The 16459-nt window shown below is 55.2% G+C and overlaps 1 protein-coding gene across 4 annotated transcripts; it reads left to right on the top strand.

Annotated features, from left to right (window-relative positions):
- Positions 1–930: 930 nt before the first annotated feature.
- Positions 931–15411, top strand: LOC113903639 (ninein-like protein). 4 transcript variants are annotated; one of them, XM_027560121.1, is made up of 10 exons: positions 938–1093; positions 1591–1657; positions 4477–5098; positions 5295–5446; positions 6889–7056; positions 7645–7768; positions 8801–8937; positions 10169–10309; positions 14145–14322; positions 15118–15411. In XM_027560121.1, the coding sequence occupies exons 7-10, from the start codon at positions 8870–8872 to the stop codon at positions 15163–15165; spliced, it is 435 nt and encodes a 144-aa protein (XP_027415922.1). In that variant the 5' UTR covers positions 938–1093; positions 1591–1657; positions 4477–5098; positions 5295–5446; positions 6889–7056; positions 7645–7768; positions 8801–8869; the 3' UTR covers positions 15166–15411. The 4 variants fall into 4 exon arrangements, with proteins under 4 accessions (XP_027415920.1, XP_027415921.1, XP_027415919.1 ...); XM_027560118.1 differs by lacking the exon at positions 15118–15411 and having other exon boundaries at positions 933–1093; positions 14145–15099; XM_027560119.1 differs by lacking the exons at positions 6889–7056; positions 15118–15411 and having other exon boundaries at positions 931–1093; positions 14145–15099.
- The last annotated feature ends 1048 nt before the right edge of the window (positions 15412–16459 follow it).

The raw sequence follows: 16459 nt of genomic DNA, 5'->3' as shown, positions 1-16459 counted from the left end.
TTCCGCCCCAGACTCCTCCCTTGTCCTCAGTTTCTGTGGGTCGCCGGCATCACTGTTTCTCCTGGAGGCCTGGTTGGACCCAGCCTCCTCCTCTGATGCTCCCAAGGTCAGGGGCTGTGGGCCAGTTTTGGGTGAGGAGGACAGAAGGGAGGTGGTACGTGGTCCCTGGGAGCGTGACCACCTGTGTGAAACGGTCTGTTTTCCTGGCCTGGCCTTGCTTCCTGGGACCCTATGCCTTTCTCTCCCACTGGCCCCTTCTGGTTCCTTCCCTTCGAACCTGTGTTCTCTCTTGTCACAGCCCAGGCCGCACCCCCACTCCCCAGTCTCTCTGGCCACACAGGTTCCTGCAGAGGCAGTGTCATTTCTTCTCTGCCTGCGGAGTCCCCATTGCTCCACAGATGTGGGCAGGTAAGGAGGGAAGAAGGAAGTGCAGGGGTGTATTAGGGCTTAAGGGAGCCTCATGAATCCCTAGCTGAAGTCCACACCTGCCTCTGCCCTGTATAGACTCATGCGGAGTCTGAGCCTCCCTGACTGTGCTGAGGTCCTTGCCTCTGTGTCCTGTCCAGGTGGGGTCCTGTAGTGGGGTGGGGTCAGGTGGGTGGGAAATGACCTTCTGGTCTCCAGAGCACTTGGATTATTGGAAGGTTATTTCTTTGTGTAAAAAGCTAGATTTTTAAATTAGTTTTCTATCACATAACAAAAGCATATTTTGCTTGGAAACACCAAGAGTTTAGGATGGAAAATCCTGTCTCCCAGCCTAGCTGTCTCAGCCCCAGCCCCATGTTGGCCACTCCCTGTGTTCTGGCATTTTCTCTGTCACTCCCCGAGAGCCACATTGCACCTCCGAATCTGCATCTTTGTAAGCACAAGTGGGCCCAGAGTCTGTTAAAGAGCCCCACACGCCTCCCATTTCTTTCCAGTTGCCTCCCGGGCTGTGCCCCCAAAGTGCGTGAGCAGCTCTAAGTGGTACGGCCGTCAGAGCCAGCCCAAGCCCTGTGGCGCTGCAGGTGGAGCCCCAGGTTTACTGGAGCAGCCGGCCATACCCAGTGCGAGGAGCCAGCTTCGCGGTTCTGCGTCCCTGGAAAGCGTGGAGGTGGGTGGACCCCGCCCTTGGCACATCCCCCCAGTCAGCTCACATGACATGACACAGGAGGATGGGAGAGGGCATCTCATCGCTGGAAGAGGGGCTATTTGGGGACCTACATTTTGTTTTAAGGTGTCTCTGGGTCTCTCTATCTGCAGGGCAGCTCTGGCCACAGAGCAGCCTCCTTCAGAAACGGGGTCTCGGAGCATGTCCTGTTTACCACCACCCTGCCCTGGCCCTGCAGGAGGAGGGGAAGGCTAATCGACTGAGGGTAGAAAGGGCAGGTGTGCAACAGCCACAGTCACCCGCGTCCAGCCCTTGGACCAAGGCTCACCCTGCACAACTTGGTGGGCTCACGATGGATGCCTCCGGGGCCCCCACTGAGACTCCTTGAGCTGTCCACTGCGGGAGCCTTCGGGCCTTCGTGTCAAAAAGTCTATCCACAGGGCAGATCCACTCCCTGCAGGTTAATCATGGCTGACGTCCTTCTCTTTCTGTTTTTCCAGAGTCTCAAGTCTGATGAAGAAGCCAACAGCGCAAAGGAGCCTCAGAATGAATTGTTTGAAGCCCAAGGTAAAGCCTGGCCTTGTGGTGAATGCCCACTTTGGTCAGTGCTGGGCTGTCAGACAGCAGGCTGCCAGCGAAAGAGAATTTCCTGGGAGGTGCCCAGTGTGGGTGGTCTCTCTGGGGTGCCCTTCTCCTGGGGAGGTCCCAGCTCTGAGATTCCTGAGGTCAGACCCTTGGGCAGGGGCTGCTGGCTAAGAGAGCAGCTAGTTGGTTGGCTAGGGTCATAGTGATCCTCCCAACCAGCAGGCATGGGCCAGGGGACTCCTTCCTAATGTGCCAGGCCTGGGCCAGCAGCCTCCCCACTCACCAGAGGCCCTGCATGTGCCCCAAGTGGAGGGCGAGACGTGGCTCTGGTCCTGGGAATCTGGCGGAACACCCAGAAGGCAGTCACAAGTGCTTAGCAAAGCTGGGTGCATCAGCATGTGGGTGTGCGGGTTCCTTAAGGACACCTCTCACCAGCGTGTGTCACAGGGCAGAATGTGCAGGACCATGGCTCCAGTGGGAGACCAGAACTGACCTGGAGCTTCTCCTGAGTGAGAGGTCTGCACTGGTGCTGAGCACCGTCCAGACTGTGGTCCTCAGGGGCCGAGGCTGTTGCTGGCTCAGCGCTGAGCGTGGGGACGTCAAGTGAATGAACCAAGTGTCTGTGCTACTGGATGAAGCAGATGGACCTCTTTGTGTCCAAAAATCACTTCCTACATTCCCTGGACTCAGACTAAATCTAGGGGATGAGAGGAAGGGCTCCGGGGAGGTTATTCACTGAGTGATTTTGGGCTCTCTGCCCAGAGACAGGTTGGGTGCTTCTTTCCATCCAGGTTAGAACTGACCCTCCTGCACAAACACTAACGTCAGACCTCACAGGGCTTACTTACCTTCTCTGCCAGCCCTAAGAACACGCCCTGGTGTCAGAATTGCTTTCCCCCTTTTTTGGTTCCTGCCTTTATTTACTTATTTATTTTTTAAATTTAAAATGTATTTATTTGGCTGTGTCAGGTCTTAGTGGTAGCATGCAGGATCTTCACACGTCATTTGGGATCTTTCATTGCAGTGCACAGGTTTCTGTCTAGTTGCAGGGCACAGGCTTAGTTGCTCCATGGCACGTGGGATCTGAGTTCTCTGATCAGATCAGTTGCTCAGTCGTGTCCGACTCTTTGTGACCCCATGAATTGCAGCATGCCAAGCCTCCCTGTCCATCACCAACTCCCAGAGTTCACTGAGACTCACGTCCATCGAGTCAGTGATGCCATCCAGCCATCTCATCCTCTGTCGTCCCCTTCTCCTCCTACCCCCAATGACCAAGGATCAAACCCGAGTCCCCTGCATTGCAAGGTGGATTCTTAACCATGGGACCTTCAGAGAAGTCCCTGTTTTTCCATTTTTCCATAGAACTTTCAGATGTTTTAAGCTGGAATGGGTCTTGGAAGTGGCCCTTTCCTTGTGTTTTCCTCAACCCAATATACAGCATCATTCTTGAGCATGGAGGAGTCCTCAGGAAAGGACTTTCTGATTATTAGTCGGGTTATCACAGTAAACGCCAAGATGACTCCTCTCTGGAGACCTCCAGACCACTGACCGGGAGCCGGGGTCTGGTCAGGTGCAGGTGACCCTCGTCCTGTGTCGGGCAGGGTGGTGCAGTCTGGGCGTGGAAGTAGCTCTGCTTTGAAGCCTTGCTTATCTAAAGAGAGCTCTTTGTGGGCACCCCAAGGTATGTCCTCTCCCAAAGGGTGTTTCTCTGGCAAAGCTTCAGAAACCTCAGTAAGCCACCTGGCTAACGTAGAAAGGCTATGAAACCTGGCCAGCTGTCACCCGGACTAGCTGCTGAGTCTGCATCTCAAAGACCCCTGTGGCTCCTGATGTGAGGTGGTATGGAAAACAGCCCACCTCGGGGCATTTTTGCTGGGGAAAAAAAAGAAAAAAGATAACACTCACCCTGCATCCAAATTAGCCTTTGGTGCTAAGTTCCAGGTTACAGGAGATGTTAGGGATGGAGGGCAGGAGGCTGGGGACTGGGGGTGAGCGGGAGGTGACCCAGCGACTCTGGGGGAGTAGCCACACACACAGGGAGGGTTCTGCGTTGATGCTGAGTTGAAGAAATCAGCTGTCGGGAGACTTGGGAGAGAACTGGGACGTCGTTGTTGGGTTGTAGGGCCATCGTCGCACTGGGGTCAGGAGTGCATACGAAACACTCAGGAGTGAGAACACGGCAGCTGGGATTTGCCTTCAAATTCTTGGGCCAGGGACTTCTGTGGTGATTTACTGTCTAGGACTCCGCAGTCCCATTGCGGAACCCATCTCCGGGCTCCATCCCTTGTCTGAGAAGTAGAGCCCCCATGCTGTAACTAAGAGTTTGCATGCCACAACTAAAAAGATCTTACATGCAGCAACCAAGACCCAGAGCAGCCAAATAAATATTACAGAAACAAAAAATACATGGGCAAGAACAAACGGGTAGCCAGGGTGAGAGGCTGCGCAAGGGACAGGGCCATCGGCCTTTGTTGGACTGTGCTCTTTGCTTTGGGCAGGTTTGAAGACCATCTAGACGTTAATTTTTTAAACCTGGCTCTTTTATTCTAAGTACAAAGCTTGCAGGTGTGCTCCTGGTGCTACAGCTTCTGTAGGCTCCCTTCAGAAAATGCCTTCCCCACGTGCAGCAGAGTCCCCCTTTTATTGTGAAATTTTGCAAAGAATTAAGTTGGAAGAATTGCACAGTGAGCCCCGTGTCGCCACCATCGGAAGCTTGACTCTCACATGTGTCCCTCTGCCCATCTGTCAGTCCATCTGATTTCAGAGTAAAGTACCGCCTTGGTGTGTTTCCCCTGCTTCAGGCCAGCTGCCAACCTGGGGTTCTGAGGTCTTCGGGAGCCCCGGAAGCCCTGCAGCCACTCCTTCGACACCCCCGAGAGCCAGGTCTGGGGCCTCTGGGAAGAGCTGGGTGTGGGCATCAGTGGCCACCTCCCCGAGCAGGAGCTGGCCCTGGTCTGCCAGAGCATCGGGCTCCAGGGTCTGGTGAAGGAGGTGAGAGGGGATGGGATGGACCACCCCAAAGGGCTGAGTCTTTGTGGTTGGTGCTGGACCTAGAAAACCCCTTCACCCTCAGACACTGATTCAGTTGTCACTGTCCAGTCTAAAATCCTGTGCTGACTCCCAGGGCTTGTGCTGAGGGTCCGTCTCGGGCCACCTTCACGCAGGACCCTCCTCTGCCTGGAGCTGTCTCCCCTCTCTGGTCTCCCTAGGCCTAACACCCAGCCCAAAGGTTGTGCCCATAGCACCTGGCTGTGATCCTGGCAGCTGTGTTCAGCCCTTCCCTCCTTCGGGGCCCAGGGGAGGAGGGGGCAGTGCGATGGGATGGGCCCCACCTTGCTGACCCTGAACCGCTGGGATTCCGTACACACGTGTCCCGCACACACACGTCCCACCGTCCAGCAGACTCCCTCACAGCAGACTCAGGTGGGTGTTTGGGAGATGCGGGATGCTCAGCTGGGTGGAAACTGACCACCCAGGGGGGATTTCACAAGCCCCAGCCAGGAAGCCAGTGCTGGATAGCAAGCCTCTGGCTTGGTGGGGTGGGGGCTGGGCCTGGGCGGGGCGGTCAAGGCTGCTGGGGAGCAGCCTCTGAGCAGATGCCTGAGGCGCTTTTATTTAGGAACCTGAAGACCTGTTCAACAAGCTGGACCAAGATGGGGATGGCAGAGTGAGTTAGAGGAGCTCCAGCTTGGCCTGTTCAATCATGGGTCCCCTCGACCACTGGAACTGGCCCCGCTTGTCAAACCCAGCAGGTCCTGGTCTCGTTACCAGGTAAGGTGGGGCGATTAACTCTTGAAGCCCAGGGTGACTGCCATCACTCTCCTGAAGGCCTGAACTCTCTGCCTGGTCCCCAGAGTGGGTGCCCAGGAGGTGGTTGGAGTGACCTGACCTGACACCGCTTCTGCCTGGCTATGTGCCACTGGTGAACTGCTCGCCTTCTCTGTGCCTCAGGTTCCTCATCTGTAAAGTGGACGCACCTCATAGGGGTCTCATATGGATTCCCTGGGGTACACTGTGTTCCGCCAAGAGCACCCGGTCCCTCCTCCCTGGGGGGCAGAGTCACTATCAGGGCCGTGCCTTCCCTGGGACTAGCCCTCCAGGCTCTCCTGGAGCTGTGTTCTTCCCATTTTTCATCCTGCACGAGTCCAGCTGGAGTCAAGCAGACTTTATTTACACTGTGATGTTGGCCGGTGCGTTTGGTTCATGTCTGTCTCGGCGTGGTCAGGGCTCCTTCTCCCACCGCAGGGCACGGTTGTCCTGGGAGTCTTGCTGCCGCCTCTTTGGCAACGTGGTTGATCCCGTAGTTTGTGGGCGGTGGTGCAGGCACAGTGGCCTTGTTCTTTGCTGGTCTGGGCGCGTCCGAAAGTCAGATTTCTGCCCCTGAAGCCACTGAGATGGGGAAGGACTTGGGGTAGTGAGGACAGTGCCTGGCCACCTGAGGGCAGGGACTGCATGGTGCCCACAGCTCGCGGAGGACGGCTCCTCCCAGGGGCCTTGGCCCCTTGTTCCTGCCCAGGAAGCACTGACATGGTCCCGGGGCCACGTCCTGTGCGTGTGGACACCAGTGTGACCAGGCTGCAGGTGTGGGGCCTCGCACAGCAGATCAAGGTTCTCCTGCTCCATCAGGCGAGCCCCTGGGTCTGGTGGTCTGGGGACACCCACCTCAGAGAGGAGGGGGCCGCTGCTCCTCCTCGTTCGTGTCCCAACAGCCAATGCGTGTCCCAGGGGTCCTCCCTGGGGCAGGAAGCAGCTTACTGGCCGCACCTCAGCCTCACCCATCAGCTTTCCGGCCGAGGGATTTTTCTGTTCTTGTCTCCAGCCCTGAATCCTGAGGACACGTGCCCTCTGCTCAGGCTGCTCCGCCTCTTCTGAAGCCCATCTTGGGTTTCTATGCATAGACTGGGTTTCCCTCGGCTGGTGTGTGCCTTCCCAGGCTCTTCCTCTGGGAGGACAGGCGGGAAGCCATTGCTTGTTCAGAGAGAAGTTACTTCGGGGGGCCCTGCAGGTGTTGGGGCATCCCCCCGCACGGTCTCAGGCAGACGGCCCTGAGCCCTGAGCTCGGGTCTCCTCCGCGGAGCCTGCAGTTCCCGCAGGTCCTCTGGGCACCCTGTTCCCTGCAGCAGGAATCAGGGGGAGGCTGCGCCCGCCGAGCACAGGTGGTGAGGTCACGGAAGGTGCGCGGGGAGGCCCACAGCGCTGGTCCCCGTGTGCAGGTCCCGGAGGAGAGTGTTGGCCAGACCACCACGTCGTCCCTCGTGTCCGTGTGCTCGGGCCCCCGCCTCTTCTGCAGTGTGGATGACGGCAGCGGCTTCGCCTTCCTGGAGCAGATCATCTCCTTTGGGGCCCAGGAGGGCGTTCACAATGGCAGGGAGGTCTTGCAGGTGTGGGCTGGTCACGCGGCTGCCCCAGCAGAGGCGTCTGGGCGGGGAGGTTGGGGGGAGCCGCTGCCCATGAGGGAGGCTGGACAGAGAACCTCGCAGACACAGGCCCCATGGAGGGAAGGCCCGTCATCCTCACTTTTTGCTTTATTTTTTGATATCGATATGTAGGACCTCTTAACTTAGAAACATAATAAGTAAACAGCAGAGAAAGCCCACAGCCCGAAACAAATCCTTTAGAGGGTAGGTTTCAGTATCTCAGACTCAGCCCGCAGCGCCTGTCGGCCTCCGAGCCGATCCTGGGTCCTGGAGGACAAGAGGGCCTCTTAGTGACTGCAGCACGTGGGCGTGGACACCAGGAGGCGCTGCCCACACGTGTGACGCGGTTTTTCTAATCTGGAAGCTGCTGCCCAGACCTCTTCGTCCTCTGCTCCCCCCGTGATTTCATTGCTGAGAAGCGTGCTCTCAGCGTGTCGTGGCGGCAGCTTCCGGGTTGCTCCGCAGGCTTTAGCGTCCTGTCATTTTTCTCCCAGAAGCCCTCGGGGCCATGGAGAAGCGTGGAGATTCAAGTCCCCGTCTCCCGCTTTACAGGAAGGGCTTCCCCGTGGGCCCTGCCATGTGCCTGCCCCACCCGTGTGTCTGCAGCTTGTAGTCACAAGCACCAGTCACCGAGAGAGCAGCCACGCCACCCGCGTTGTCACTAGGCCGCCGGCAGGTGCGTGGACGTTCCCAGCCTACTCTTTTTCTTACTGTGGTAAAATACAGAAAGCACCGTTTTTCTGTTCTTTTAACTTTACCTTCCCCAATCCTGAAGGGCTTCCCTGGTGGTTCAGAGGTTAAAGCATCTGCCTGCAATGCGGGAGACCTGGGTTCAATCCCTGTGTCGGGAAGATCCCCTGGAGAAGGAAATGGCAACCCACTCCAGTATTCTTGCCCGGAGAATCCCATGGACAGATGGAGGAGCCTGGTGGGCTACAGTCCACGGGGTCGCCAAGAGTCGGAGACAACTGAGCGACTTCACTTTCCCCATTCCTGAGGGGGAATGGCTGTGACTCTCGGAAATGCCTGGCTGTGGCTCATCGCTCTATCAATCGTTTCCACCAACAGAACCCACATTGTTCCTATGTCTGTTCGTGCTTTTTAGAGATATATCAAGGATTCTTTGTGTCTGAAATGGCAAGAATTCAACTCACACTTGGCAAGAGGAGGACATCAGGGATCTTTGTGATCAGCTGGGGAAGGAGGAGGATGTCTAGGCTTGGGAGTCCCAGCTCTGGGGGTTGTCAGGACTCTCCTGGCCTTTGGGTCTTGGCTTCAGGCCTAGCACCCTTGCATGGTTCCCCAGGACCCCGTGGTCTATACAACACTTGCCTTGACAGAGAAAAAGCCCTTCTCCAGCCTCCCTATCAATCCCCAAAGTCCTCTGCTTGCATATGCCCCCTTCTGTGTCTGTCCCTTTGTCCAAGAAGGGGGACTTTGTCCAGCCTGAGTCGTGCCTGCCTCCAAGGCAGGGACAGTGATGGGAGGAGCTGTATGTTGACAGTGGGAGGGGGACATCAGTGTTGACAGGGACCTAGGGAGATGTACCCTAGAGGAATGGGAGCAGGGGAGAGGCTCCATTCAAGAGGTGGAGACTTTGCAGACAGAAAAGGAAGGTACTGGGACAGTAAGGTCTGGGCCTGAGAGAGCCAGCAAATATCTGAAGACCCCCTCATCCTGCCTGCCTGACAGGCCTTTCTGTTTTCAGAGCCTTGACTTCAGTGTGGATGAGAAGGTGAACCTTTTGGAGCTGACTTGGGCCTTGGAAAATGAGCTCATGATGGTGGGCGGGGCCGCCCAGCAGGCAGCCTTAGCCTGCTACCGCCAGGACCTGAGCTTCTGCCAGTAAGAGCCCCGATGAGGGGGCGGGGGGTGGGGTGCTGCTGGCCAGGCTGGCCTCCTCGCCCAGGACACGGGCAGCCTGCGGGAGGAGAAAGGGTGCTTCCAGCGTGGTCACAAAGCACGGCATGGAGATTGGGCCAAGAATGCGTTCCTTTTTCATTGGGTTTGGCTCCAGTTGAGCTGGATATTCAGGCCATTTGTCTGCTGAGCCTGTTGGCACAGAGATTGTTACTGTATTTTTATTGATGTACTGAAGCTACAGAAAAGGTTGGCAGTAATTCCAATCTCCATCCTCACAACTTTGCATCTTGTTAGGTACCGACAGATGAGACCTCTGACATCAGGCAACTCTGCAGAGGGGCCCAAAGGAAGACTGCTTTGGGAGGATGAGGAAGGGAGACAAGCTTGGTGCTTCTCCAGTGAGAAAAACAGGCACCAGGATAGCCAGTGCACTGAGCCTCAGGCAGGGCCTGGGGTGACCGGACAGAGACAGGAGTCTCCTCTGCTCTGGGCAACTCCCTGGCTCTTAGGTGCTAGGCTACAGTTGGCAAGGCTGTGACCAGGCAGGATAAGGGGTGGCCCCCTTCTCCCCTTCATGCGTCCAGTCCCAGGTTAGGTGCTAGGGATCCCTGGGGCCTGAGGCCCAGCTGCAGGCAAGAGGGAGTGTGGATAATTTCCCACCTCTTCTAAGGCCGTCTGGAGGGGTGAACACTGCACACCCCAGGCTTGAACCTCTTGGTTCAGAAACCTGCTAGAAACCCCATTGCAAGCCAGTTGGCTTCTTGCTGTATGTACTTCTGTAAAACAGACTCAACAGCTGCAGAAACCATCCTGGTAGGAGGAGGGTCAGGCTTCCCGGGTGGCATTAGTCGTAAAGAACCCACTTGCCAATGCTAGTGCAACCCGCTTGCCAACGCAAGAGGCCTGAGAGATGCGAGTTCCATCCCTGTGTCAGGAAGATCCCCTGGAGGAGGGCATGACAGCCCACTCTAGTATTCTTGCCTGGAGAATACTTGCCTGTCCACTCCATGGACAGTGGAGCCTGGAGGGCTACAGTCCATAGGATTACAGAGTCAGACATGACTGCAGTGACTTGGCACGCATGCACAGGAGGTGGGTCAGAGCCCAGCGCTGGCCACTGCTCAGCACTCTTAGGCCAGCCGAGTTTGTTCCTTCAGACTGGCTCGCTAGGCCCAGAGCAGTGTCCCCAGTGATCCCTCCCTCCTTTCTGCAGGGAGCAGGTGGAGCAGATGGTCAGGGAGCGAGATAAGGCCAGGCAAGACCTGGAGAAAGCTGAGCAGAGGAACCTGGAGTTTGTGAAGGAGACGGATGACCTGCACTCTGCCCTGGAGCAGCTCACGGAGGAGAAGGTCAGGTAGGTCCTGCCGGGGTCCTGGGCCAGGGCGGATGGTGGACCCAGGCTGCTGCCAGCTGAGGCCCTGCTGTCTCACCTGAGCCCGCAGCAGGGAGCCCGCAGACCAGGCATCACCCATGAAGTGGGCTGAGCGGATTCCGCAGTCAGCCCGGCTGGTGGCGGACAGACCAGAGGAAAGCATTTCTGACCTTTATGAAAGTCTTTCCCTCTCTCTCGATGTGTCACCTGCCTCCCTGTGGTTCTTTGCCGCGGCCGCGTTTGGTTCCATCCCAGACAGGGGAGGTGCCGAGTCCTCTCTGGACGCACATGGGGCTCATGGGGCTCCCCGCTGGGGGGCAGCCTGACTGCACACGCCCTTCCTCTGCGGCCAGCGCTGCCGTCCCCAAGCGTCCACAAGCCGACGGTGACTGATTTCAGGTGAATCAGACAGTGAGCTGGGAATGGATTTGCGTTGGTCTCAGCCTGGTTGACCTGATTCTCCCGACCACCCCGAAGGGACTTGGTGAAGTTCTCTCTGAGTCAGAGAACCGGAGACTCGTTATCTCCATCCAAGAATCTGGTTGGGGGACACAAGGCCTCGAGGGCCATGTGGGTGTTTGGATTTTGCTCCATGAGTAACACGGTATCATTGGCACATTTTTAGTAATAGCATTTGCAGTTGTGTTAGGTTACTCTAACAGAAAAGTATTAAGGGATACATGTTCATTGTAGAAAACTTGAAAAATACACACACGAGGAAAAATAAAAGCAAACATTTCACGTCCACAGAGGTTGTCGCTCCTGACCTTTCTCACGCGTCCCTCGCTTCTTCCTGTGCATGTGGTCGCTTTCAGAGAGGTGAATGTTGCATATCCTTCCTGAGCACCCGTCATGAGGCTCTGCCATATGTTACTGCACCTTTCCCCTTTAAAGAGGGGAGTGATATGATCAAGTGTGTAAAACTCACCCCAAGATCTGCAGGCTCTTAGGTTAATCGTGCTCATCAAACTGTTTCCCTGAGTGACAGCTGCCCTTGTGCCCCAGAGCTCTGCGCTGAGTCTGAGGGAGGCCGAGCCAATCATTTCTGGTTTCGACCACAGTCAATTGATTGCGGACCAGGGCAGGCTCTGCCGAAATAAGAGTTTCCACTCATCTTCACTCTAGATATACTGGGTTTGAGAGTCCTGTTAAGCAACTGTTTTAGTAATGTTGTTCAGTCACTCAGTCGTGTGCGACTCTTTGCTACCCCATGGACTGCAGGGCACAAGGCTTCCCTGTCCTCCACCATCTCCTGGAGCCTTCTCAAACTCATGTCCATCGACTCAGTGATGCCATCCAGCCATCTCATCCTCTGTCGTCCCCTTCTCCTCCTGCCCTAAATCTTTCCCAGCATCGGGGTCTTTTCCAGTCAGTCAGTTCTTTGCATCAGGTGGCCAAAGTACTGGAGTTTCAGCTTCAGCATCAGTCCTTCCGGTGAATATTCAGAACTGATTTCCTTTATGATGGTCCGATCTCCTTGCAGTCCAAGGAACTCTCAAGAGTCGTCTCCAACACCACAATGCAAAAGCATCAATTCTTTGGTGCTCAGCTTTCTTTATGGTCCAAATCTCACATCCGTGCATTACTACTGGAAAAACCATAGCTTTGACTAGATGGACCTTTGTTGGCAAAGTGATATTTCTGCTTTTTAATATGCTGTCTAGGTTGGTCATAGGTTTTCTTACAAGGATCAAGCATCATTTAATTTCATGGCTGCAGTCACCATCTGCAGTGATTTTGGAGCCCAAGAAAATAAAGTCTGTCACTGTTTCCATTGTTGCCCTATCTGTTTGCCATGAAGTGATGGGACCAGATGCCATGATTTTAGTTTTCTGAATATTGAGTTTTAAGCCAGCTTTTTCACTGTCCTCTTTCACTGTCATCAAGAGGCTTTTTAGTTCTTCTTCACTTTTTGCCTTAAGGGTGGTTATCATCCGCATATCTGAGGTTATTGATATTTCTCCCGGCAATCTTGATTCCAGCTTGTGCTTCATCCAGCCTGGCATTTCACATGATGTACTTTCCATATAAGTTAAACGAGCAGGGTGACAATATACTGCGTTGACGTACTCCTTTCCCAATTGTAAACCAGTCTGTTGTATTCTGTCTAGTTCTCACTTTTGCTTCTTGACCTGCATTCAGGTTTCACAGGAGGCAGGTAAGGTGGTCTGATATTCCCATCTCTTTAAGAATTTTGCAGTTTGTTGTGGTCTACACAGTCAGAGGCTTTAGTGTAGTCAATGAAGCAGAAGTATGTGTTTTTTTGTGGAATTCTCTAGCTTTTTCTGTGACCCAGTGGATGTTGGCAATTTGATCTCTGGTTTCTCTGCCTTTTCTAAATCCAGCTTATACATCTGGAAGTTCTCGGTTCACATACTGTTGAAGCCTAGCTTGAATGATTTTGAGCATTACTTTGCTAGCATGTGAAATGAATGCAGTTGTGTGGTAGTTTGAACATTCTTTGGGATTGGAACACAGGAAAATGAAATCTGTCAGTGCTTCCACTTTTTCTCTTTCTATTTGCCATGAAGTGATGGGACTGGGTGCTGTGATCTTAGATTTTTGAATGTTGAGTTTCAAGCCAACTTTTTCACTCTCCTCTTTCACCCTCATCAAGAGGCTCTTTAGTTCCTCTTTGCTTTCTGCCATTAGAGTGGTATCATCTGTATATCTGAGATTGTTGATATTTCTCCTGGCATTTTGCATGATGTACTCTCTAAGTTAAATAAGCAAGGTGACAATATACAGCCTTGATGTCCTCCTTTCCCAATTTTGAACTAGTCCATTGTTCCATGTCCAGTTCTGTTGCTTCTTGACCCACATACAGGTTTCTCAGGAGGCAGGTAAGGTGGTCTGATATTCCCATCTCTTGAAGAATTTTCCACAGTTTATTGTGATCCACATAGTCAAAGACTTTAATGTAGACAATGAAGCAGAAGTAGATGTTTTTCTGGAATTCTCTTGCTTTTTCTATGATGCAGTGGATGTTGGCAATTTGATCTCTGGGTCCTCTGCCTTTTCTAAATCCAGTTTGTACATCTGGAAATTCTTGGTTTATGTACTGTTGAAGCCTAGCTTGAAGGACTTTGAGCATTACCTTGCTAACATGGAATAAGTGTAACTGTGCGGTAGTTTGAACATTCTTTGGCATTTCCGTCTTTTGGGATTGAAATGAAAACTGACCTTTTTCAGTCCTGTGGTCATTGCTGAGTTTTCCAGATTTGCTGGCATATTGAGTGCAGCACTTGAACAGTGTCATCTTTTAGGATTTTAAATAGCTCAGCTTCACTAGCTTTAGTGATAAAGCTAAGGTTTGGCACTGTTTTCCCTGCTGATAGAAATGGTTGTTGCAAAAGATCACTGCAGAGTCCGAGGGGAAGGGCCCCGCCCCATCCTCTGTCTGCTTGGGATTCGCTGTGAGCTGGTTTTTCAAGGCTTGTGATGGAGGCTGACTTCTCTGCGCCTTCAGTCACCGAGGGCCCTGATGCTGCCTTTATTTACCGATGCATTTTTTTTTGATGATGTGGAAAAGGTTGAATGGCCAAGGGGTGCCAGAGACCCACCCAGAGGTCACCTGCCAGCTCGCCCCATGGGCCGAGGGACATGCTGGCTCCCTTGTTTGCGTGGGGTCACCTCTGCCAACCCCGAGCGGGGCGTTCATGAGGCCTGTGCTGCCCCACAACACTGCAGCTCACCCGTCTATCAGGCGGGAACAAACGAGTCCCTAGTGCCGAGGCCAAGTGTGCTGACGGGAGACCCCGGGGAGGGAGAGGCCCAGATGGCGCCCCCGATGCACCGTGTGCCGTGTGCCTTGCAGACACCTGGAGCAGAGCTACCGGGGGAGGCTGAGCCTCCTGCGGTCCGAGGTGGAGGTGGAACGTGAGCTGTTCTGGGAGGAGGCCCGGCGGCAGAGGGCCGGGCTGGAGGAGGACCTGAGGAAGCGCCTGCAGGCAAAGGAGACCGGCCTCCATGAGAAGCTGACCCTGGCCCTGAAGGTAGGGGGGTCAGGGTGCTGCGGGGTGCCTCCTCAGGACCCCCCACCCGAAAAGAGGGAGTCCACATTGCCCGGGGTCCCTCCTCCACACCCACACCTTCCTGGGCCAGGTCTGAACCCTCCCCGCGGCCCTGGGGGCTTAACACTAAAGAACGTTTTCTGCAGCCACCGAGAGAGCCCATTTCTCAGCCGAAGCGGAAGCGTCCTGGCTTCTCCAGGAGAGACCCAGGCCTCCTCTGCAGCCGTGTGGGCCGCAGGATGGGGGCCCCGGGGCTCTTGCCCTCGACTCCGGGTCAGCGGCTGCCGCCTCGGCTGCCTCCCTGGAACCACAGCACTAGACCAAACACAAAAGCGTCACCCGCCCCCAACCCTGGCTGTGTGACCTGGATCGGGGGCACTCTTCCTGGCTGTGGAGAGGGTCCCTGACCTGCTCCCCGCCTGCCTTTGCTTCCAGTGAGGTGGCTCCAGCCCCACCTTCTTCTTCCCTGACTGTGGGTTCCTCCACACCTGCCCTGCCTCCCTCCCCCAGAGGAGAAGCCAGGCCTGACTTCTGGTTTATCCTGTGTCTCCGGACACCGCCTTCCTTCCAGTGGACTCCTGGGCTGTTGCGGGGCAGCTTCAAATCCGTCCTTTCAAAGACGGCTTGGGAAGGGTTGTCACCGTCTTCCACTCGTGCTGCTTATGACCTTCTCGAGAGCTCAGGCGGCCGGGATAGCCTCCCCCAGGGCTCCTGCCCCGGAGCCCTGCCTCTCGCTCCCTCCTCCATCCTGGCCAACCACTGACCTGTGTCTCGTAGGAAAATAGTCGATTGCAGGAGATGACTGAAGTCGTGGAGAAGCTCTGAGACTCAGAGAAGCTAGTCCTCAAGCTGCAGAATGACCTGGAGTTTGTGTTGAGGGACAAGGCAAGTCCTCTTGCAGACTCTGAGTCCCCAGACAAGCGCCTGTGGGTGTTGGTAAAGGGCGTCAGGGTCTTGATGGAGAATACACAGGAGATGGAATTGGGTTTTTCTGCTAAAATTCCACGTGCTGCTCAGTCACTCAGTCATGTCTGAATCTTTGTGACCCCCATGGACTGTAGCCCGCCAGGCTCCTCCGTCCGTGGAATTTTCCAGGCGCAGGCAAGAATACTGGAGTGGGTGCCATTTCCTGCTCCAGGGGATCTTCCCGTTCCGGGGCTGAACCTGCGTCTCCTGCGTCTCCTACGTTGGCAGGTGGGCTCTCTGGCACTAGTGCCACCTGGGAAACCTAAATGCTGTGATGCAGAGGAAGTTATTAAGGCCACTTCGCCTGGAGTTTCCTCCCCTTCAGGCAGTGCAGGGGTGCAGGTGACACCCCAGTGATGCCCTGCATTGACCTGCTGACGAGGCCTGGACCAGTCAGCAACTTCTGAACAGACCCCAGTGCTGGGGTGAGGAGCGCTTTGAGACCTGGCCCTTTCTGTCACCTTGAGGGGAGGAGGGGAAGGGTGGGAGGTGCACGTCCGTGCAAGGGGCCTCCCAGGTGGCCGAGGCAAGAAGGCAGCCCAGGGTCCAGGTGGGAGCATGACCACCTTCCTGAAATTCCGAATATCCTTCTGCCCTGAGACCTTTGAAACGAGGGTGGGGAGGAAGAGGAGGGACAGGTGGCTGCGCCTGCAGATGCTGAGCGTCCTGCGGCAGTACGAGGGGGTGGCAGCCCACCCTCTACCTGGCCTGAGGTCCTGGCCCTCACTTTCCTGCTTGCATCTGGCTTTCAGCTGGAGCCTCAGAGCACAGAACTCCTGGCCCAGGAAGAGCGATTTTCAGAGATCCTGAAGGAATACGAGCTTAAGTACCGGGTGTGTGTCCCCCTGCCCTGCCCGAGGGAACATCAGGCGCTGTCTGCTCAGGACTGGCCCCTCCCACCTCCTGGCCACCCACGTGGAGGGTGGCCCAGCCCGCGTCCACAGGAGCATCCCTACATGAGCCGGGCAGGCATAGCCTCTGACGTGGGCTTCCTTCTTCAGTTGAGGTCTTCTGAGCCTCATGTTTTTGTTTTTCAAAAATTTTTGGCTGTGTTGCATGGCTTATGGGATCACAGTTTCCTGACCAGGGATGGAACCCACACCCTCGGCAGTGAAAGCCATGGAGTCCTCAATGCTGGACTGCCAGGGAATTT

The sequence above is a fragment of the Bos indicus x Bos taurus genome, chromosome 13 (genome assembly GCF_003369695.1).
Source record: "Bos indicus x Bos taurus breed Angus x Brahman F1 hybrid chromosome 13, Bos_hybrid_MaternalHap_v2.0, whole genome shotgun sequence".
Lineage (NCBI taxonomy): Eukaryota > Metazoa > Chordata > Mammalia > Artiodactyla > Bovidae > Bos > Bos indicus x Bos taurus.
The sequence above is the reverse complement of the archived record's forward strand: the minus strand, read 5'-3'. Positions and strand labels throughout refer to the sequence as shown.